We start from the raw sequence: 22,730 nt of genomic DNA, 5'->3' as shown, positions 1-22,730 counted from the left end.
TTATATAGGTCTCCCTAAAGATATTAGAATTATTTATGTTTGGCCCGGTCTCTGATGTATTATTGTTATATATGTACATATATTAATATAATATAATAATTGCTATATTATATAGGGCTTATAGGAACTGTCAGATCTTTTAAGTGTGCTAGGAAGCGCATTTCCTTTAGATGGGGCATGTCACGGAATTCCCGGCTAACGCATGCGCAGCTGTGGTGAGGGTTCACCTGTTCTGGTGCGTCACCTTGGCAACGCTTAGGGCCAAACAAACAAAAAGAAAACAGTGGTTCGAGAAAAACAATTATTATCTGAAGCACTTGTGACCATGTCGGAGCCGGAGCTGGATGCAGCTGTTATTAAAGCCACACAGCAAAGCCTGGGCAAGTGGATCAAGAAGCCGCCGCTGACAGAGAAGCTGCTGAGGAAGCCTCCATTCCGCTACCTCATGGACATCTTCACAGCGGTAAGACTTTAGCCATGGAACTCGTTCAATTAAGCTCTGTTTAGTTTATTAGGGAAACGGGCTGCCTTGAGGGTCTCTATACGCCGGAGGAGCAGCTCTTCGAGAACATCAATGATCGGTAAGGCATTCTTATCAGAACGAGGCTAAACTGAGACTAACTAAATCGATTTGAACAGCAATGATAAAATGCGATTTCTGCAAAAGATGATCGATGCCACAAGTGAGTTGGGGAACCCGTATAGACCGTATAGAAAGCATACCCTAACTAATCCAGAGATTCATTGCAGAGCTTACGACGAAGCAGGATCTCAAGGTGCGCACCTCCAAAATTGTGGCCGGACACGAGCCGAAGCTGACGAATGAGCTGCTACAGGCCATGGCCAGCATAATGGAGCAACGTCTGGAATGGCGTGATGCAGTGCAGCAAGTCTTGGCCAATGGGACCGAAAAGCCGAAGCCAGTGAAGGCAAAGGAAGGCAAGCTCAGCAGCAAGCAAGTCTCCCCAACTGCCAAGGAACAGCCGATGGCACGCAAGGAGAAGCGCATCTCGCCCCAGGAGCAGAAGCTGCGCAAAGCAACGGATCAGGCGACCCAGGACAAGGAGAAGAAGCCTCAGCGCCGGCACAAGTCCTCGCCGGAAGCGGAAGCCAAGCCCAAGCTGAGCCGGCAGAGCTCCAAGCAGAAGACTCCATCCCCTGTAAAGCCCCCAGCAAAAGTTAAACAAGCTTCAACAGACAGCGAAGCAAAGTCCATGTCGCCAGCTCCTGCTGCCACAGCTCCGCCCGCTGCACCCGTTACACCTGCAGCAGATGCTCCCGCCCCTGTCAAACTACCCTCGCCTGTCGCCTCTCCCAAGCCGACTAGCGCCTCGCAGAGTCCTTCGCCCAAGGCTCAGCAGCTATCGGCTGAGCCCGCAGAGCCGGAAAGCCGCAAATCCTCTGGTAAAAGTCGGCGCTCTAGTGCAAGTCAGCGAGCACCTCCGCCCGAACCAGATCTTGCCCTGGTCAACAACGAGGCTAGCGAGCAGAGCCAGGCCTCCACTGTGCCAATCTCCGACTCAATGCATCACAATAACAGCAACAACAACAACAACAGCGAAGTCAAGCGGGAAGGCACCTTTACGCGCGATAACTCGAAGGAATCGAACGGCTCCTTGAATCGCCCTCGCACCTCGTTGCGCCCGCCCAGCGCACGTCCCGCCTCGGCCCGGCCTGGAGCACCTCGGCGTCGCAATGTGGAAATTGTGCTGCAGCCGAACGATCAGCTGAAGATGTCGGGCATAAATGTCAAGCTGGAGACCTTTGGAGACTTCGATGACGATGGCGAGAATTTGGTGGTCATCGAGGATGCCAATGCGCATGACATAGACACGGGCACAGCGCAAGCCCCGCCAGATATGGATGCGCAGCAGCAGGGCCAGGGCCGTCTGGTTCAGCAGATATTGGACACTCAGAAGGAGCTGGTCGCCGCGCAGGTAAGCGAACCAGGCAAGGAGGACGCACAACAGACGCAGAAGACTCCATCGGCAGGCTCGCACCAGAGCTCGGCAAGGCAAGTGAACGATCTACGGGATATCATACAGACCCTCACCAAGTCCGTGAATCCGCTGGGTAAGCTTCTGGACTTCTTGCCCGAGGACATCGATGCCATGCAGCTGGAGCTGACCATGTGGCGGGAGGCCTACACCCAAGCAGCGGCTGAGCTAAAGCGGGAGAGAAGCCTCACGGCCTCCGCAACGGAGCCCATGAAGCAGCAGCTGCTCTCCATTGAGGCCAGCATTGACGAGTACAAGGACCTGGTCGACGAGAGTCGTCAGAAGATTCTGCAGAACAACGAGCGACTGCTCAAAATGCTGATGGAGCACTGATATAATAAATTACAAATGCGTAGGCAGCTTGTGCTTCTTCAGGCTACCCTCGTATAATAGAGTGTACTAGTCTATAATAGTCCCTAGAAATGTTATAACTGCAGTACGTCGGGTAAATAAATCTATACTCAAATATCTCTCCCCACGCCTTCAAGCTATAACTTTTTCAGATCGAATGTTGACTCAACATAGGATATAGATTGACTCAAATGAGAATGTACATGCATATATTTGTGTGTATATATTTAATAGATTGCTTTTAAAAAAATAGTATATAGAAATATCGCATGTAAATTGTAAATAACAGTTCAGTGGGTGGTACATGATAATCGTTCATTATTTAAGGTCACTTAGCGTTCAAACCGAAACCAACATGCTTAAACAAATTAAATAATTTAGGTACTTCCCAGCAGAGGCTATTGTCCTTTTCATGCATAAAGAATTGTATGTCATGCTGCCCGACTGGTGAATACCCTCTACGTGTATTTACAAACAGGATGCAGAAAAATGCTAGGCCTCAGCTGCGTCAGCTTCATCCTGTCTATTGTCCGAGTCCGATTTGTCTCCATCATGCTCCTTCTCTTTGCCCTTGTCTGTCTCCTGATCCTGGTCCTGCTCCTGGTCCTGGTCCTGGTCCTCATCGCCTAGCACATACTCAATAACATCGTCGATGGGAAAGTTGTTGAGCAGCGCCTTAATGGAATCATTGTGAATGACCACAGTGAACAGGAGTTTGCAGTATTCACGCATGCGACTGCCGTAGTCCAACTCGGCATAGGCTTCGCTGCCCTTGGCCAGATCGTGTCCACAATTCTCGATGACCTTGCACAACACCGACTCCTCGGAGCTGTTGGGCCAGTCGTACTTTTTGAGTGTCTGCGGATCGACCAGCATATCGATTAGTTTCGCAATGTTCTCCTTCAACTTAATATCCTCCTCTGTGAGAACCTCGCCGTTGAACTCATCGTCGCTTGACGGATCATCCAGATTATCCGCAATTGCAGCGGCCAAGCTGGCGGCCAAGGATTTACGCTGCTCCTTCTTGACAGTCGGCGACACAGCCGACTGTGGCTTCTCCTTGGACTCGGCCTTGACATCGCCGCCTTCAGCCGTCGGTTCGGCTGTGCTGGCCGCACCCTCCAAGGGCAATATGGTGTACACCTCGTTCTCGAGCACAATGGTCTGAGCATTGCCATCGCCCTCATCCACCAAGAACTCACGCACCACGACTCCGTTGTCGTCCGTTTTGCTGGAGATAAGTGACCCAGCGGATGTGTTGGCAGCCGGCGTTTCCTTATTCTGGTCTTTCTCTTCGTTCGCCTCCTCTTCGTCATCGGCCAGCACGACGGTCTTTTTGGTAGCTTTGCGCTTGGCAGGGGGCTCTGTGCCGAAAATATCATCCGGATCGCACTCGTGCACATTGCGTATGTGATTACGGAGAGTGTCAGTGCTGTCGAAGTTCTTGTCACAAATGGCACAGTCCGTGCGCTCGATCACCTTGGCCGAACGTTTAGCCCGAGTCGGCTTAGCAGCTGTATTCCACAATTATTCGAAATCAATAAGCGACAGATATTGCATGAGATATGATCAGGAAACTTACGCGAATGATCGCCAGCGTCCATGTGCTCCTTGAGCAGTGCGCTGGTGCGGAAACTTCGTGTGCATTCGGTGCAGGGAAACGAGGGGCGTTTCTGACGCGAGTGTTCCTTGACATGGCGCTCGAGCCTGTGTTAAGAGTATGAGCTTAACTACTGATAAGAGATTGAATAGATTGCGTCCCACTTACTGTTTCTCTGTCTTAAACTTCTGAATGCACAAGGAGCAGGAGTAGGGACGCAGGTGCGTTTTGGAATGCGTGCGCAGCTGTGTGGCCTGTATGAAACTTTTGCCGCACTCGTTGCACTTGTGCGGACGCTCGCCCGTGTGCCGTTTCATGTGGCGATTGAGCACCTCCTTCACCGCAAAGGATTGACTGCACTGTGAATGCAGAAGGACAATAAGAATTAATCAGGACTCCAAGTACTCAATTTACAACAGCTGCATACCACTGTGCAGGTATAGGGCTTCTCGCCCGTGTGATAGCGCCGGTGTTTCTTGAGCGCTACCAAAGCCGAAAACTTCTTGTCGCACAGATCGCAATCGAACGGCTTTTCGCCCGTATGTGTGCGTATGTGAATGCTGAAAGAGTAACAAGGGAATTAGATATTGACGCGAACAGCAGTCCATTCAGGACGACTCACTTGAGCGTGGACAGACTGTAAAAGCAGTTCTTGCACACGTGGCACATGTACTCCGGCTTCTTCACCACCTGGGTGCCCAGATGCTGCTTGAGATGGGCGCGCAAATTGTCTAAGCGATAGAAGACGCGGTCGCAGACCTTGCAGCTCATGGTGTCGTTCTCGTTGGCCGAGCACGACGAATACTTCTGATGGCGCTTAAGATGATACGAGCGCGTAAAGTCCTTGCCGCAGATCTTGCAGGCGAAGGGCTTGCCCCTGGACTGGTGCTGCTGCTCGTGCAACTTCAGCAGAGCAGAGCTGCGCAGCTTGGCATTGCAAATGGAGCATGGAAAATCGTTGAATTCCGAATGCGTGATGAAAATGTGACGCTCATAGCTCGTCTGCGTTTTGAACGACTTGGGACAGTCGGGGCAGTTGATGTGGCCCAGCTGGAAAGGGATATCAAATGGCAATTAGGTATAATTTAGACTGGGAATGGAATTGCAGTTACATGAAAGGTATCGTAGCTCTCGCTGCAACAGAAACAGATGTCTTTCTTCTCCATAACTACGGCGTCGCGCTCAATCTTGTCTAGGTTCTTCAGCATCTCCGCCTTGCGCAGATGGTAGCCACTGTCGTAGCGACAGAACTCCAAATGTTTTTTCAGACTCTTGACGCGACGGAATGTCTTGTAGCATTTGCCGCACACGTGCTCGACCATTTCTTTGAGCTCGTTGTTGTTGTTGTTGCTGTTGCCGCTCTTGCGCTTTGTTCCGCTGGCACCGCCGCCTGGTCCATCCTCATCGTCATCATCATCGTCATCGTCGTCATCATCATCCTCGACACCAGACACCACAAACTCTTCGCCATTCTCTTTGGCGGCATCGCCGAGCTCAACATCGTCGTCGGCCAGTATGAAGTCAATGGTGTCATCATCCTCGACCACCACGACACTTGTCGTGTTGTCCGCTTTGCTGTTCTCGCTCTTGATGGCCTGCAGGACGTAGTGGTCCATCTTCTTCTTCTTGCTGGGCGATGTCTTTATCTTGGCCGTTTCCATTGCTGCGGCAGAGGGGCCAATTCGCTTCTCGTTTAGTATTTTCACACCTGGACTGGCAGCTTTGGGCGTGGCACGTTTCTCACCGGATTTCGAGCTGCCCTGGGCTTCATCGTTGTTGAGTATCTTGATACTGGTGCGCTTCTCCTGCTTGGGTCGAGTGGCCTTTGCGGCCACATCGTTGAGTAGCTTCATTCGTGTGCCAGTTCGCTTCGCCTTCAGCGAAACCATTTTATCCACGTCCATTACTCTGATGACGGGTGTGCTCGCCTCTTTGCTGGTGGCAGGTGCTGCACCGGCGGCGTCTTTGCTGGCGCTCATTGTCGATATCTGTGAAAAGATGCAGGACACCAAGGATCAGGGCCGTTGCGTAAGTTAGCCTACTTTCAGGCTCGTGATTTATTTTCAATTGATCACTTTGCCAGAGCGTCACGTCAGCAACGCCTAGAAGCAGCGCACAATAAAAATGGCGGCTAGCCACCGATCTACAGCGAGAGCGAGCGAGAGCACGCTACGTGCCTCGTTACGACAAAAAGAAAAAGAAACGCAACAAGTTCTCTCGCTCTGTAGCTGTTTGTGAAAAATATATTTAGGGTTGAAAATAATTCGAATATAAGATTTTGAAATTTGTTGCATACTTTTCAATATTGAATATTTTTGTTGCCGGCTTTAAAGGAATCTCGTTTCTACAATAATTTCAACACTACTCAATGCCAATTAGCCGATTTAAATTCGACTTTATTTTACATTTGCGTTACAAAAATACGCATGCACACACACACACACATACACAGCAGTGTAGTTTCTCTAATTAAATGTGAAACTTGCGCCAATGAAAGTCATACGTCGTCTGAAGTCGTCGATCTGATCGACTGTAACGAGATGCAACAGATGTATAGGCAAAACAGTTGGCGAGAGCGAGAGAGATAGCGTAGGTTTGTCATACACTCGTTTTTGTTATTCACACTGACTGGAGACGGAGTGTTTATACTTTTACTTTGCCAAATTCTCAATTAAAAAAAAAAACAAAAACATTTGAATACTTTTGCATCCGCTTATTAATACAATTCACTCACAGTTTACAGCTCGTGCAACGGCACGTAAGCGTACACAATGGCGTTAGCGTCTGACTATTCACAATGTTCGTAGACAGGCAAACAGCTGTGCCGAAATAAGAGTGACCAGATATGATATCATTATATAGGCATTTTTCATTTATTTTGCTAGAGCTGCAACCAAACGAGATATAAATTTTAAGTGTAAATATTGTTATATTTCTAACGTTTGTTTAATTGGTAAACATATTTCAGTTCTGTGATTAAATAAAAATCCACGAAATCAAGAAATCAACAATGTAACAGTGACTGACTTACGACTTTAAAATATTTTTAAGCGTAACTATTCGATAACAGTGATATTAGACTTATCGTAAGCTATCGTTATTCTACCATTAGTATTGCTGCTAGCTACACAAAGCGAGGTAAGTTTGTGTAAATATTCAAGACAGACTATCGTTAAATATTTATAATTATTGTAGATATAATGGCTGGCTTATTTGACTCCGCACATACCGAAGGCCCCGGCTTTGTAGGCATACGTTTCTGTCAAGAATGTAACAACATGTTGTATCCTAAAGAAGACAAGGACAACAAAACATTAATGTATGCATGCCGCAATTGCGATTACAAACAGGAAGCCGACTCCAATTGCATATATGTGAACAAGATTATGCACGAAATCGACGAACTGACTCACATTGTGCCCGATGTGATATCCGATCCGACACTGCCGCGCACTGAAGACCATGCATGCCCCAAATGCTCGCATCGCGAAGCCGTTTTCTTCCAGGCGCAAACCCGACGTGCCGAAGAGGAGATGCGACTGTACTATGTGTGCACCAATCAGAACTGCACTCATCGCTGGACGGAATAACAGCGGGAACGGAAATGCCAACTTCGTCTACGACTGCCGACCTTGGCTTTGTTCGCACGCATAGCTCTAAGTTCATAATAAAGTTTATAATTTAAGTATATTTGAGAGCTGTTATTCCTAATGCAACCGCAAATATTTCGCATTCAGATATTGTGATCGAGAGAGCGAGCTAGAAATGAGAGCGGAGTACGCTCTCTCGCATGCAAAACGCTAGGCGCATCTCTCATCACAGTGACAGAAATTCCAATATCTGTGTATCAAACCGATATGAACCGAAAACAAAGAATCGGCAATTTAATTAAACAAGTTTCTTGTACGCATTCGAGCCGTTTCTCGAGCTGATCAAACGACAGTTGCACGTTAGAACTTGGCGCGACGTGTTGGCGAGCTTAACATGAGAATCGAAGTAGAAGCGTAAAAAATAGATTTCAAGCATGGCAAAAACAAATGATACAGCGGCGGAGCCGGAACCGGAGCCCAAGCTGAATTATATGCAAAAACTATGGCGCTATCGTCGTTACATGGTGATCGAACCATTCTTCTTCTTCTACTTCATGGCATCCGTATTCAACCAGGTGGCCATGGCCAACTTCCCACTGGAGAAGGCATGCCGTGTCAACCTCGGTTACAACAAAGCCACCTGCATGGCCATGTTGGATAAAGCGGAATTGGGCATCGATTGCGATAGCTATGAGTTCGAAAACACTACCGATGGCGCATCCATGGACCAAACTTTGCTGGACGTCTATTCGACAGGCTTCAATTATACGGTCTGCAAGGCCGAAGTGGAGGCCCAGAAGCTGTCCGCCGATGTTTCGGGAAAACGTGCGCCCATAGGTAAATCTCACACATCTATTTTTATCTCAATTATTTAGCCAATTAGGTAGTCAAAGCAGGTGCAACCAGTTTTTCCAGCGATTCGCATAGCTTTAATCATATCTTCAGGTTCTGAGCTTTATTATTATTATTTATTATTATTACTTTTATATAAAATCAACATTCATTCGGTAAGCATATGCATATACTACGTTTACTGTTTATTTGTATGTACATATGTACATATCATATATACACATATCATGTATACATATAGGTTTCCCCATTCAGAATTTAATACGAATTTGATTTCTTTCAAATGCTTGGCATTCTTCTCGCTTACATAATTTATATTCGTACACCTAAATTTTAAACTCTGCGCTTAACTATTCTCTTTAAAAACCGGTTCGTTACACATTTTAGATTCTATTTATTTTTTTTCTTTATACATACGCTTTTGGCAATTTTTTTATTTTTTTATATTTAGCCTTAACGCGTTCTGTCATTGTCATTGCCAATGCCTCAGAAATTGTTTTTTTTTTATAAAGTCATTTGATTAAATGACAATAAAACATGTATTGACAACTATTGCATCAGCTATGCAGCAGAAAAATAGAAATTAAATTGCCTTGGGCATTGTGCAGCTATTAAATTCCAATTCGATTCGCATTTCTGTCTCTGAGTAGACATTTGTATGAGAAGAAGAAGTCTGTACTAAAGTGGTCCATCGGGTACTTACATATGATTGATTGCACGAGTCAACAGAGGGTCCATTAATTTCGTGATGAAATATGTAAAGTCTAAACGTGTCATCATCTACGATACTATGATCATCATGATGGTGTTCATCTGAGTTAGTATGGTATAACATAACGGCTTATTAATTAGCATAGAGTGCATATATGCATATATATATGATATTAAGATTAATCATACCATATTCTATCTATCCTTCAGCTGCCATATTTCCATTGATTGTGCTGCTCTTCGCCGGAGGCTGGGCGGATCGATACAACAAGCGCAAACCATGCATGATTATACCCATCGTGGGTGAAGCTTTAATGTTCACCTGTAAGTGGGCCATTGGACTCGATTATGAGCAGATTAGATTTATATGAACTACTTTGTAGGTCTCCTAATTTCGGCCATTTTCTTCGATAGTCTGCCCATGGAGTTCGGAATGTATTTGGAGGCGATTGTGCCCGCGGTATGTGGCGGTCTGACCTTCTGTTTGATGGCGATCTATAGCTATATGACGATTTCCACACCCGAAGAGGATCGCATCTTTCGGTTTGGCATCTTTGCTATGTTTTTAACTGGAGCTCCTCTTCTTGGCGCCTTCAGTGGATATCTCTTCAATACATTTGGCTACATAAGTGGGTTGGATAAGTTGTCTTCCTTAGTCCTCATTTTATTAGTTTTTTTTTTTTTAGTTTCGTTTGCCTCCGCTGTTGTCTTTCAAATTATTGCCATACTCTATATCGTATTCTTCATCAAGGAGATCAAGCCAAAGCCCAAGACATCGGAGGAAACGCCGGCTAACCCGATGGAGGATCATGCTGCTGACAATATGGCCTATGAGCAAACCACCTTGGATGAACCGCCCGTTAGCAAGAATGTTAACTTTCAATTGACGCCACATCTGGAGCCACCCAAAGTGGAGCCGCCGCCAGTGCCTGTGAAACGTTCTTTGTTGAAGGAACTCTTTGATCCCACCCTGGTGGTGGACTGCCTGCGATTTCCGTTGATCAAGCGCAAGAATAACGGACGCCTTCTACTACTTCTGCTGATTCTGGCCTATTTTCTTACTATTGGCCCAAGCTCGGCTGAGAATGACTATTGGTATCGCTTCACCCTGAGGAAGTTGAATTGGAATGGCAATGACTTCTCCATTTTTTTGACCTTATCCGGGCTGGCGGCTCTATTGGGTACTTTCATAGGCACTGCCATTCTTAGCAAGTTGCTCAAGTTCTCGGATCCCTCCATTGGAATTCTCTCCGCCCTGGCTATTGTCTGTTCCCGTGTGATGTTTGTATGTACACCTAGAATTGGTTTAAATGGAATCATATCAAAATTGTATTTCTCCAGGCTCTTGCCACTGACACCACGTCGTTCTATGTGGCCTGCGTCGTCGACATGTTTGTAAGTCTGCGAGTCATTGCCATCAAAACCATTGGCAGTAGCATTGTGGAGGGAGATGAGCTAAGTGAGTTCTAATCAATGGACTTTATGTTTTTAAATTACCCTTATTATATTGTTTTTCAGGCAAAATGTATTCCATCTTTGGCATCAGCGAACCGATTGGCCAATTCATATTTCCACCCATTTACAGTCTGATCTACCAAAATACAGTGGAGTCATTTCCAGGCGCCTTCTTTCTGTTTGGCGAAATCTTCTATGTGCCCAATGTTCTAGTCTTTGTGTAAGTTTTTAAGGAACCTTGGAAATGTTACAAATGTTGTCTGTAATCTGTTATTTTTCCGCAGCCTTTGTTATTTCGTGTTGCGTCATCGGAAGTCCAAAGAGCAAAAGAATTCCGTGGAACTGGCCCAAAATAACGAAGGCAATGGCCAGGCGGATGCTGCCAATGGCACAGAGATTACTAGTCTATGAGCCAATTAGAATCCCCCTATACGAATCTACATATGCTACCTTTTCCCCATAGACAGACATTGCATAAGTTCTATATATAACTGTATATATAATCCATTTTCTAGATTTGTGGTTTTATTTTGGTTAAGTGAGTTAGGTTAAGCTAAGCCAACGTCTTTGCTGCCGGGCAAATGAATTTCTGGGATGTACTTGCAATAAAAATAACTTAGAGAGAGTCTTCAGTTGTTGATAGACTATAAGCTGCCCTGTATAAATTGTATGTACATAAATCATTCAGGGAACTCAATATACCTAAATTTTATCGAATACAACTTGCATACATATGTGTATACATATGTATATTTGATTCCTATGCTCATTTTCATTTACAGCAACTTAGCATGGATTTCAGTATTTCAGGTATTTGCTCGCAGGCCAGTGCTTTTTGAACTTAATCCGCATAGATTATAATCATAAACCCAACTGACACCAGTCGATAATTATCGATAAGCGTAAGGATGATAGTTTGTGAATGTCAACTGTGAAGGCTCCATTGTGTTAATCGACCAATATAGAATACCGTAGTTATACTTCTGCTGACTGTACCCTTTGCTTTACCCATTACCAATTGCTTACAGGGTATTAGAAAACAGATGCCGTAACCCTTCCTTAACTTTGACTTTTACCTCAACTACTTGCTGCTGGCTCGACAGCATGTGGCAAGGATTCCAATCAGCAAATGCATTCAATTTGATCAGCCAGCCGAAGTGCTGGTGGGTGATGGGCGTGGCCCCACTGGGTGCTAAATGCCGCCTTGGCCACGCATGGGAAACAATTGGCAACTAATAATCACATGCCTGAAGGCCTTTGTCGCTCTGGCTTAAAGAAATTGTTACTTAGAATTAATTTTTGGTAACAATAAATAAATAAATAAATAAATAAATAATCACAGTCAATATTTTTCTGCCTCGATAAAAGCTGTCCAAGCACCCAAACCCCCAGCCTCATCGCCTCTGCTGCGGTGGGACTGGCTACGGCTAGCTCTGCTGCTTCGGACGGGCTCTTTTCTCTTGATCGGCTCTGCTGCTCAGCGTTGGCTGGAGGTTGTTGAGGTAGGTTCTGCAGCTTGGCGCTGCGATGTGCTGTTTCCATGTGTGTGTGTGCACACGTAGGCCTGCCTTAAGTTAACTTAGTCTAGAGTCTACTACTAACAAAGTAGTAGGTACATATATGTATATATATATATTAATGGTCATTGAGGTAACTACTGAAACCGTTTTGTACGCAACTAGTTCATTAATCTAGCTTAACAAATTCAGGTAATTTCTTAAATCACGCAAGGCAGAAACGGAAGCTCCTAATCCGTCTACGACTGCCGACCTTGGCTATACTTACAGTAATTATTGTTATAATTGAAAAGTGCTCGAAAATTAAACCGGTGTCCAAATCTTCATCAAGAGAAGGTGGGCCAGCGAGAATGAAAGCAGATCAAACTGCCGTCATCATCATTGTGCCAATAATTCTAAAATCTCTCAGAAACGAAACGAAGTGAAAGAATCGAGCAATTTAACTAAACTAGTTTTTCGCACGTTTTTATGAGCCGTTGTTCTGACTGATCAGACGACAGTTCAAGCTTAGAGCTTGGTGCATCGTGTTGTCGAGCTTCTCATAAGAATCAAAATTTCAAATATGGAAATAACACATAAAACTACGGCCGAGCCGGCGCCGGAGCCGGAACTCAAGTTGAATTATATGCAAAAGATTTGGCGCTATCGTCGTTACATGGTAATCGAGTTATCCTTCTTCTTCTATTTAATGGCAAACATACTCAACGATGTAGCCATTAAGAACCTTCCACTGGAGAAGGCATGTCGCGTCAACCTCGGCTACAACAAAGCCACCTGCATGGCCATGTTGGATAAAGCGGAATTGGGCATCGATTGCGATAGCTATGAGTTCGAAAACACTCACGATTGCGCCTGGATGGACCAAACATTGCTGGACGTGGACTTGACGGGACTCAATTATACGGTCTGCGAAGCCGATTGTAAGGTCCAGCAGCTGTTCGCCGATGTTTCGGGAAAACGTGCGCCCATAGGTAAATATCACACAGTTAAATATCGCCAATTAGATAGTCTACGTAAGGGCAACCAGTTTGGCCAGCGATTCGCATAACTTTAATCATAAATTCAGGTTCTACTTTTGTACCGAGAGCAGGGTATATCTTTGTTGGATTGTATGAAATCATGTCTGAATGTATGGCTGTATGCATGTATGAAACAGACCCCATGAAATATTTCCATTCGTGAGCCGGGCGACAAGTAGAGGCATAACAAGTTTCAAATCTAAACTAAACCTTATCTTAATGTACTTCCAGAGATGTATTGAATTCTTTCTTATCTATCCCCTAGCTGCCATATTTACATTGATTATCATGCTTTTCGCCGGAGGCTGGGCGGACAAATTCAACAAACGCAAACCTTGCATGATTATACCCATCGTGGGTGAAGCTGTGTCATTTATCTGTAAGTGATCCATGAAACTCATTGATATCCAGTTTAGATTAATGTGAAGTACTTTGCAGGTCTAATCATTTCGGCCATATTCTTCGATAGTCTGCCCATGGAGTTCGGAATGTACTTGGAGGCGATTGTGCCCGCGGTCTGTGGCGGTCAGACACTTTGTGTAATGGCGATGTATAGCTATATGACGATAGCCACGCCCGAGGAAGATCGCGTCTCCCGCTTTGGTATCTTTATAATGTTTTTAAACGGACTTCCTTTACTGGGAGTCTTCAGTGGATATCTTCTAAACGTACTGGGCTACATAAGTGGGTTAATAAATCATCCTCCATAATCTTAATTTGTAATAGTTCCATTGTTTATTGTTTTAGTTTCGTTTGCCTCCGCCGTTGTCTTTAAAATTATTGCCATTCTCTGTATAATGCTATTCCTTAAGGAGATCAAGCCAAAGCCCACAATATCCGAGGAAACGCCAGATAACCAGCTTAAGGGTCATGCTGCTGATAATATGGCCTTTGAGCAAACCACCTTGGATGAGCTGCCTGTTAGCAAGAATGTTAACTTTCAATTGACGCCACGTCTGGAGCCACCCAAAGTGGAGCCTCCGCCTGTGCCTGCAGTGAAACCTTCGTTGCTGAAGGAACTTTTTGATCCCACCCTGGCGAAGGAATGCCTACGATATCCGTTTATCAAGCGCAAGAATCACGGACGCCTTATACTGAATCTGCTTGTTCTGGCGACTTTCCTAATCGTGGGCCCCTCCTTTGCTGAAAGTGACTTTGTGTATCCCTTCACTATAAAAAAGTTGAATTGGAATGGTACTGTGCTTTCCGTTTTTAATACAATCAACGGACTTCTGGCAATATTGGGTACTTACATAGGGACTGCCATTCTTAGCAAACGGCTCAAGTTCTCGGATGCCTCCCTTGCCATATTCTCCTCTCTGGGCATAGTCTGTTCGCGTCCGATACTTGTACGTGAACATGAAAATGGAAATAAATATATTCTTGTCAAAATCTAATCTGATCTAATCTAATCTAATCTAATATTTCAGGCCTTTGCGAATAATACCACGTGGTTCTATGTGGGCTGTGCTGTGGACATGTTTGCCCTTCTGCGAGCCATTGCCACCAAAACCATCAGCAGTAGCATTGTGGAGGGAGATGAGCTAAGTGAGTTCTCAATCAATGGATCTCTGGTGGTTAAATTACTCTTATTATATTCTGCTTTTCAGGCAAAATGTATTCCATCTTTGGCATCATCGAACCAATCACCCAATTCCTATTTCCACCCATTTATAGTATGATATACCGAAATACAGTGGAGTCATTTCCAGGCGCCTTTTTTCTGTTTGGCGAAATCTTCTATGTGCCCAATGTTCTAGTCTTTGTGTAAGTTTTTAAGGAACCTTGGAAATGTTACAAATGTTGTCTGTAATCTGTTATTTTTCCGCAGCCTTTGCTATTTCTTGTTGCGTCATCGGAAGTCCAAAGAACAAAAGAATTCCGTGGAACTCGCCCAAAATAAGGAAGGCAATGGCCAAGCGGATGCTGCCGATGGCACAGAGATTACTAGTCTATGAGCCAATTAGAATATATCTATATGAATCTACATACGCTATGTATATAACTGTATATATATGCCATTCGCTTACGATTTGTGGTTTAATTTGGGTTGTGCTTTTCTTTTGCAATAGCTAATCCCAGTTAATCAACAATCTGTCGCGATACAAGCTGGCCAAGTACTCAAACCCGAACCTCCACGCCCACCCCTATTGTTGTTTTTGGCAGCCACCTGCATTGCCGGTTATGGGATTCTCAGGACCCTTTGCTAATAAAAGCCGAGCCGCTGTGTGAGCCCTAACGTTTGAGCCAATTATTCTCATGGAAAAAATTATTTATCACTCGAAGTATTTGATAAATATTTCATTTTAAGATATCAAGCCCACTTTACAGAGCGAGTATTAAGCAGTCAGATATATACGACTGTAGCGTGAAACGGATGCATATTTAAGTCAATAATTGATCAAGTTTAAGTGTTGATGAGTCGTATTTCTAGCTGAGCAGACCGCAGTTCTAAGTTAGACTGGGTCTGACAGGTTGTCGAGCTTATCTAAAGCAACAGCAAAAGCGAAAGCGAAAGCGAAATTTCAAATATGACAAAAATACTTGATAATACTTGGGCTACAATGCAGCCACCTGCATGGCCATGCTAGAGAAAACGGAGTTCGGCATCAAATGCAATGGTACTAAGTCCGTAAACACGACCATTGGGGACTCTTTGGAACAAACTCTGAAGGAAGTCAACTCGCCAGGCCTCAAAAATATGGTCTGCAAGGCCGAATCGGAGGCCCAGCAGCTGTCTGTAGATGTTTCGGGAATACGTGCGCCTTTAAGTAAGCCTTTCACATCTGGGTATATTATTTTCTTTACAGGGTATAATGGCTTTCCCAAGGCAGTAAGAGACATCTAGGTATATTATAATGGCTTTGCCAAGGCAGTAAGGCCTTATATATGTATATATATATTTTGTTGCTCCCGATCAACAGCCGAGCTCGTCTGCCTGACCGTATGATAAATGCGTATAAATAGCTACCCTCGGGAAAGTTTTTCTTTTGTGTATAACACGCGCAGATTAAATTTAAATTTGCAAGCAATAAACTGGAAGCAGGCATTCCAGTTCGAATTATACAGTGAACATGTTTTCTTGACGAATATTTTTGCTATGCATTAATACATTCATATAGATTGTCGTGTATTCGTGTGACTGCATGTTTGGGGCTCAGGGCATCTCCTAGTCGGTCACTCCCCAATAAAACTCTGTATCTGCTTCTTGGCTACTTTAAAGCCTGCTGTACAGAATTGTCCATTGGCTTACTCACATTTAATTGATTGCATGCTCGCCCAGGTAGTACAATATATAATACCCCATCTCATCCATCATTTAGCCGGCATATGCCCTTTGATTATCCTGCTCTTCGCCGGAGGCTGGGCGGACAGCTACAACCAGCACAAGGTCTGCATGATCATACCCGTCGTGGGCGAAGCTCTATCATTTATCTGTAAGTGATCCATTCATCTGCATTGATATGCAGTTTATTAATATGAAGCACTCTGTAGGTCTCCTCATTTCTGCCATTTTCTTCGATAGTCTGCCCATGGAGTTCGGCAAGTATCTGGAGGAGATTGTGCCCTCGCTCTTTGGGGGCGGCCTCTTTTGTTATATGGCGGTCTATAGCTATATGACGATAGCCACGCCCGAGGAGGATCGTGTCTTTCGGTTTGACATCTTTAGCATGTTTTTGACCTTACTTTTCGGGCGCCATCAGTGGGTTTCTGTACAATACACTTGGCTACATACGTGGGTTTAAAATTACTCTTCTATATTTTATGGGTCTATCTTTCTATGATTTTCTGCTTTCAGTTTCCTTCACTTATGCTGCAGTCTTTCAACTCTTTGCCATTCTCTGTATAATCTTCTTCGTCACCCAAAGTGGAGCCTTCGCCTGTGCCTGCAGTGAAACCCTCGCTTCTGAAGGAACTTTTTGATCCCACCCTTGCGAAGGAATGCCTACGATTTCCGTTTATCAAGCGTAAGAATCACGGACGTCTTATGTTACTTCTGATTCTTCTGGCCTACTTTCTGGGCGAGGGTTGCCTCTTCGGTGAGCGTGGCTTGTGGCTTAGCTTTGTCGAAAAGAAGTTTGACTGGACTGGTAATGAGGTCGCTCTTTATAGTACCATCCATCGGTGGGAGTTCTCTTGGCCACTATAATAGGTACGACTATCTTAAGCAAAATGCTCAAGGTTTCGGATCCCTCCATTGGCATACTCGCGGCTGTGGCTACTGTCTGTTCGCGTGTGATGTTTGTATGCACGCCTAGAATTGGTTTAAACGGAATCATATCAAAATTTTATTTCTTCAGACCTTTGCCAATGACACCACATCGATTTATGTGGCCAGCGTTGTGGAGATTTTTATCAGTCTTCGAGTTATTGCCATTAAGACCATTGGCAGCAGCATTGTGGAGGAAGTTGAGGTAAGTGAGCATTCAAACAATGGACTTTTTATGGTTACACTGTTCATATTATGTTCTCCTTTTTAGGCAAATTCTATTCCATCTTTGGAATCATCGATTCATCACCAAATTCATATTTCCTCCCATCTACAGTCGGATCTATAATAAAACTCAGGACACATTTCCAAGCGCCTACTTTCTGTTTGGCGAAATCTTCTACGTGCCCAACGTTCTAGTCTTTGTGTAAGTTTTCAAATCATGTTATAAATATCTGTATAGAATCTGATTTCTTCTTGAAATTTTTGTTATTTCATGTTGCGTCATCGGAAGTCAATGGCCAGGCGGATGCTGCCAATGGCACAGAGATTACTAGTCTATGAGCCAATTAGAATCACCCTATACGAATCTACATACGCTACCTTGTCCCCATAGACAGACATTGCACAAGTTCTATATATAACTGTATATGTAAGCCATTTTCTAGACTTGTGGTTTTATTTTGGTTAAGTGCGTTAGGTTGAGCTAAGCCTACGTCTTTGCTGCCGGGCAAAGGAATTACTGGCCAAGTACTTGCGATAAAAATAACTTAGAGCTTTCGGTTGTTGATAGCCTATAAGCTACCCTGCATACAGAAATGCGTGTATACATAAATTGATAAAAATGCTTTAAGGAAATCGATTAAATGCTCTCGTTCACGTTTAGTATGGTTTGTATATAGGAGATATTTGCACGTAGGGCCCTCCGGACGATTGATGATCGTTGGACTTATCCGATCTAATAGCGAACCATTCATATTCCGCATTAATCATTTTCATACTAGGGATTAAATTTGGAAATCTACTGCTAGCCCAATTAATTTCTAAGTTCCATCTGTGAAGGATTCATTCTACTGACTGTTGAGACAAACTACCCTTACTTTACCCATTATCAAATGCTTACAGGGCACTAGAAAACAGATGCCGTAACCCTTCCTTCACTTTGACTTTTACTTCAACTACTGGCTGCTGGCTCGACAGCATGTGGCAAGGATTCCAATCAGCAAATGCATTCAATTTGATCAGCCAGCCGAAGTGCTGGTTGGTGGTGGGCGTGGCCCAACTGGGTGCTAAATGCCGCCTTGGCCACGCATGGAAAACAATTGGCAACTAATAATCACAGTTAATCTTCTTTTGCTTCAACCTCTGACCCCCAACCACCTCGCCCACCCTACGTTGTCGATTTTGGTAGCCACTTTTATTGCCATGAATGGGGGTTTCAGGAATCTGCTTCCTTGGCTATAAAAGCTGTTGTATGAGCCACGAGAGCTCAGACGTTGCCTCAGCCTCGTTGCGCGTGGTTTGGCCAGATTCATCTTCGGAATTCCAGGCAAGTATGAAAGGTCTACTGAGAGGGCTTACACTCGTTAAATCATTAATCTGAGTTAAAAATGATCAATCTGTAAATTAGTCAATCAAAATCAAATATTTTGATATTGATTGATATCGTTAATTTTGACAGTTTTAGAACCAGCTTCAATCATGCTGCGCTTGCTGCTGTTGCCGCTGTTTCTCTTCACCCTCTCAATGGTCTGCATGGGTCAGACTTTCCAATATTCCCGCGGTTGGACCAATGGAAAACGGGCCACTCCCTCGGCTCTGCTGAACAGTGGCCATAATCTGGGACTGTTGGATGCATTTGAAATGCAAGAGAAGTCCAGCGATGTTAAACTGGAACGGTAACTGATTGCGTGATTGACTTTGATTGATCTTTTTATTGGTTGTTTTTCTCCATCTTCTTGACTAGTTGCTTGATGCAGCTGCAGCACTTGGCGGGTAACGCCCTGCTGCATCACTCCTTTGCCAATGGATTGGCCTACAATGGGAATAGACCCGATCCGACAGATCTCAACATTCATGCCAGACCCAGACCCAGTGCCAATAACAACGACAACAATTTATTGTACCCTAGAGTCAATCAGCATCAATCAAACGAACTGTACGAAACGGTGTCTGATCCAGTGGAGCCAGCAGACTTTGGAAAGCATTGAGTGATGAAATAAGTTGGAAAACACAATCTACTGATGAATTATTATGACTAGCATTATTATTATTATTATTATTATTGCTGTTAGCAAAAAGTGCTACAAAAATATATTAGCTGTATCAAATGATACAAAATACCGTTATTGCGTTCAGATTTTCCTTTTGAAGTAAATACAACATAATCCAATCCGTCCGTCTAATGGATATGAAATGGAAATGGATAAAGTAACTAGTATACCAAAACAGCCGACAAAAGGTACAAGTAGGCTAGTATTTCCATCAAGTATTTCCTCTGAGTACTTCCTTTAAGTATTTCTTCTATTTCCTCTTAGTATTGATTCCAAGTATTTCTCTTAAATGTGTTCTCTAAGTATTTCCTCAAAGTCTGCAGAACGATCACACACTTCACTTTCACTTTCTACTCAGCGTGGGCGACTGAAGAAATGCTGCAACTGCTGCCCTTTATATATGGCTTATTATATATGGTAGGGCTCGTTGCAGCCGACCAATGGGAACACTCTTGGCTGCTTCAAGCATTACAGCATTATCGTCGATATTTGGTGATAGAGTCATTCTTCTTCTTCTACTTAATGGCATCCGTACTCAACCATGTAGCCCTAAAAAACTTCCCACTGTGAAGTCTCTAGCTCTTATATCTTCTGAGATCGACGCGTTCATACATACGGACGGAAGGATGGACAGACAGACAGACAGGGCCAAATCGACTCAGTTCGTCGCCAAGAATATATATACTTTGTTTGGTCTGCCACGCCTCCTTCTGCCTGTTATATACTTATTTCCCATTTTTAATGGGTTCAGGGTATAATAAAAAAGGGATATGGATTAAATGAAAATGAATACTATCAGCTATATAATATCATACCGAATACTGTTATTGCTCCTAAAATCTCCTTTTAATGTCAATAAAACACACTGAAATCAAATTTTACAGACTTTTTCACTGTGTACCGTAAATCATCTTCAATAACTTAATAGCCTTATTTATCAAAATGAGTTGAAGACTGCCTTGGCCAGTTAGAATACAGAAAGCGGCTCATAACCAGATTTTCATCAACTCGAATCCCACATGGAATTCTGAAACCGCCGGGTGTCTGCCTTTGCTAGGTTGATGTCTGTGCTTACATATGTGTACTTACGCATTTGCGTGGCGCCACCTGTGGTTGGTGTTTGAAGCCAACATGGGAATCTCGTTTTGAGGCCATTTCGAACGGCTATGTGAGCAAGTTAATTAACCGTTGATATTGGCATAACTTTTGTGTTGCGCCATTTTGTTCAATTGAACGAATCGTTCAAATGAACTATTACAGTGTGGAATGGAGAACATTGAGCTAACGCCACATGTACACATACACAAATACAAACAATGGGGCTCTTGAAAGTACAGTTTAATTCAGAAATAATTGCTTTTTTGCACTCTATTTTAATCAATTTTAATCTATGACCATCCATAGTATAATATACTGAATGAGTCAACTAAGTCAAATGCTTAGACAGCTTATTATGGAACTAGAAGTGGCTTTCAATAAATAATACCGCTGGAAGTCTAATCTGCGAGTTCTGAGCATTATCATCAATCAAATTACCCCAGATGGGGCCACAGATGAGGCTCACCCGTTTGAGCGGTTGGAGTCAACCGATTATGATGCACATTAAATCGAAACGGGTTGAAAAATCGATGCGAAGCTAAATTGTTGTTGCTGTAAAAGTCGAGGCGAAAATTAGAAAAATCTATTATATATTATATAAAAATATATTATCTCTTCATAAATATGTTTTGAATATCCTAAAGCTTTATAGATATAGGTAAAGTATAGGTAAAGTATTTTTCTCATGTTATGCTCACGAGAAACTCATTTCTCTTCAGCTCATAGCCTTTCCAGTTTGTCTGAGTGACTTGAGGTCGACGTTGGCTTATGTAAATGCAAAATTTCATTCAATATTCATAAAATGAAAGCAGAAATCAAATCATTTTTATTCGTTTGCGTAGAAGATTTGTGCGGGGATATAATTGCTCCTTAACGACAAATGCTGAACGCACTTCGATGCGAAATGCATGTCGAGGCACGTGATAATGTCCTGAGCGCTACGTCCTGAGTCCAGAGTCCTGACGAGAAACAGCCGCCGTCAGACTTGAAGCGGGGTTGACGCCAAGCCTGAGCAGCAGAAGGCAAAAAGAAAAGAAACAAGTGAGCAGCAGCTTCTTGCTGTTAATTACTTTAAGTGGTGTGGACATGGCAGCGAGGTCGCACTGTGCCTGTACTGCACCTGTAGCGATTGAGCTGCCAGAATCAAACGGGCTGCCATAAAGCTGTGCTGGCTCATCATTCACGCATTCCCTTCCCGAAGAGAGAGAGAGAGAGATATATATATGACAGAGCGAGCCATGGAATACGATGTTTTCAAATTGAATTCCTAACAAGCTAATCGATCCTCGGGGAGGGCAGGAGGCGCATGAGCAAGGACACACAACAGTGCCAGAGAGAGGGGAGAGGGAGAGCGGACACGCTTCGCACGCATCACCCCCGGCTGCTCGGGGAATATGAATTTATATCTTTTAATCTGCGACAGGCTGCAGCTGAATCGAGTGCCGGCAAAAAAAAAAAAAAAATACAGAAGTGAAATTAAGGACGCAGGACATATTTCAACAATGCAGCAGCAGTAGCAGCAGCGGCGATGCTGCGCTGTTTATTGTCAATGTCAAGTGGACCTTTGGGGTGGTGTCAAGTGGCCCACCATGGCACCACCATGGCACGCCCTCCCAGGGGCTTCACTTGTAATTGCATTAAAATGCAATTGGATTTGCCTTTCGCCCGCTCGCTCCTGTCGTCCATTGGTCCTGTCGTCATCGACTGTCGTCTGTCCCTGGCATCTAGGGGCCTGGCTCGCAGCTAGGCGCCAGTCGGAGCTGCGTAAACTGTATTGAAAGCTGCTTTTAACGCCCTTTCATTGGCAGCTCAAGTGAGCATGAGATGTCCTGGTCGAGCTGCCGACAAGGACATCAAATTGATTGTAGCACCTGCAAATTGAGTGGTCAGAAAGTGTCTCTTAAGCACAACAGAAGTGAAGCTTGAAAAGCATTTCCGTTCAGTTTTCCTTTCAAATGAGATTCAGTTTGTCAATTGATTGAAGTGCAGTAAAAGTCGAATTCTTTAATCAATTTTTACACTATTTGTACATCGATCACTCAATCAATTGAAATTGT

The 22,730-nt window shown here is 44.0% G+C and overlaps 6 protein-coding genes and 1 pseudogene across 11 annotated transcripts; 6 read left to right on the top strand and 1 right to left on the bottom strand.

The window, feature by feature from the left end:
- The first annotated feature begins 108 nt into the window (after window positions 1-108).
- IFT54 (intraflagellar transport 54) lies at window positions 109-2,467 on the top strand. Of its 2 annotated transcripts, XM_018017896.2 has the most exons (4): window positions 109-463; window positions 508-581; window positions 640-683; window positions 751-2,467. In XM_018017896.2, the coding sequence occupies exons 1-4, from the start codon at window positions 326-328 to the stop codon at window positions 2,328-2,330; spliced, it is 1,836 nt and encodes a 611-aa protein (XP_017873385.1). In that variant the 5' UTR covers window positions 109-325; the 3' UTR covers window positions 2,331-2,467. The 2 variants fall into 2 exon arrangements, with proteins under 2 accessions (XP_017873385.1, XP_089318023.1); XM_089461897.1 differs by lacking the exon at window positions 109-463 and having other exon boundaries at window positions 501-581; window positions 738-2,467.
- An 89-nt stretch (window positions 2,468-2,556) lies between these two features.
- su(Hw) (suppressor of Hairy wing) lies at window positions 2,557-6,842 on the bottom strand. Of its 2 annotated transcripts, none has more exons than XM_018017895.2 (7): window positions 6,683-6,842; window positions 5,061-5,936; window positions 4,571-4,998; window positions 4,376-4,508; window positions 4,117-4,307; window positions 3,931-4,055; window positions 2,557-3,862 (listed from the first exon to the last, which is right to left on the bottom strand). In XM_018017895.2, the coding sequence occupies exons 2-7, from the start codon at window positions 5,925-5,927 to the stop codon at window positions 2,841-2,843; spliced, it is 2,766 nt and encodes a 921-aa protein (XP_017873384.1). In that variant the 5' UTR covers window positions 5,928-5,936; window positions 6,683-6,842; the 3' UTR covers window positions 2,557-2,840. The 2 variants fall into 2 exon arrangements, with proteins under 2 accessions (XP_017873384.1, XP_089318019.1); XM_089461893.1 differs by lacking the exon at window positions 6,683-6,842 and adding an exon at window positions 6,245-6,656.
- A 37-nt stretch (window positions 6,843-6,879) lies between these two features.
- Polr2I (RNA polymerase II subunit RpII15) lies at window positions 6,880-7,638 on the top strand. Its single transcript, XM_018017908.2, has 2 exons — window positions 6,880-7,086; window positions 7,144-7,638. Exon 2 carries the CDS (start codon window positions 7,149-7,151, stop codon window positions 7,536-7,538), a length of 390 nt encoding a protein of 129 aa, XP_017873397.1. The 5' UTR covers window positions 6,880-7,086; window positions 7,144-7,148; the 3' UTR covers window positions 7,539-7,638.
- Window positions 7,639-7,770: 132 nt separating this feature from the next.
- Window positions 7,771-11,278, top strand: LOC108620890 (putative peptidoglycan muropeptide transporter SLC46). The gene is made up of 7 exons (XM_018017897.2): window positions 7,771-8,375; window positions 9,312-9,425; window positions 9,485-9,730; window positions 9,788-10,386; window positions 10,443-10,560; window positions 10,620-10,776; window positions 10,841-11,278. The coding sequence occupies exons 1-7, from the start codon at window positions 7,973-7,975 to the stop codon at window positions 10,965-10,967; spliced, it is 1,764 nt and encodes a 587-aa protein (XP_017873386.1). The 5' UTR covers window positions 7,771-7,972; the 3' UTR covers window positions 10,968-11,278.
- A 1,189-nt stretch (window positions 11,279-12,467) lies between these two features.
- LOC108621692 (putative peptidoglycan muropeptide transporter SLC46) lies at window positions 12,468-15,121 on the top strand. Its single transcript, XM_018019153.2, has 7 exons — window positions 12,468-13,044; window positions 13,358-13,471; window positions 13,531-13,776; window positions 13,840-14,441; window positions 14,523-14,640; window positions 14,703-14,859; window positions 14,924-15,121. Exons 1-7 carry the CDS (start codon window positions 12,636-12,638, stop codon window positions 15,048-15,050), a joined length of 1,773 nt encoding a protein of 590 aa, XP_017874642.1. The 5' UTR covers window positions 12,468-12,635; the 3' UTR covers window positions 15,051-15,121.
- A 522-nt stretch (window positions 15,122-15,643) lies between these two features.
- On the top strand, window positions 15,644-18,648 carry LOC108621698 (uncharacterized; annotated as a pseudogene). The gene is made up of 8 exons (XR_016268516.1): window positions 15,644-15,863; window positions 16,416-16,529; window positions 16,588-16,828; window positions 16,892-17,337; window positions 17,394-17,507; window positions 17,574-17,729; window positions 17,817-17,954; window positions 18,428-18,648. The product of XR_016268516.1 is annotated as an uncharacterized LOC108621698 (transcript).
- Window positions 18,649-18,771: 123 nt separating this feature from the next.
- On the top strand, window positions 18,772-19,650 carry Crz (Corazonin). 3 transcript variants are annotated; one of them, XM_089461900.1, is made up of 3 exons: window positions 18,772-18,851; window positions 18,933-19,200; window positions 19,269-19,650. In XM_089461900.1, the coding sequence occupies exons 2-3, from the start codon at window positions 19,004-19,006 to the stop codon at window positions 19,510-19,512; spliced, it is 441 nt and encodes a 146-aa protein (XP_089318026.1). In that variant the 5' UTR covers window positions 18,772-18,851; window positions 18,933-19,003; the 3' UTR covers window positions 19,513-19,650. The 3 variants fall into 3 exon arrangements, with proteins under 3 accessions (XP_089318026.1, XP_017873394.1, XP_017873396.1); XM_018017905.2 differs by having other exon boundaries at window positions 18,779-18,851; window positions 18,984-19,200; XM_018017907.2 differs by having other exon boundaries at window positions 18,808-18,851; window positions 18,990-19,200.
- The last annotated feature ends 3,080 nt before the right edge of the window (window positions 19,651-22,730 follow it).

This window comes from Drosophila arizonae, chromosome 2 (assembly GCF_054131065.1).
Source record: "Drosophila arizonae isolate 15081-1271.41 chromosome 2, UAZ_ARI_1.0, whole genome shotgun sequence".
Lineage (NCBI taxonomy): Eukaryota > Metazoa > Arthropoda > Insecta > Diptera > Drosophilidae > Drosophila > Drosophila arizonae.
This window is presented reverse-complemented; position numbering and strand designations above follow the sequence as displayed.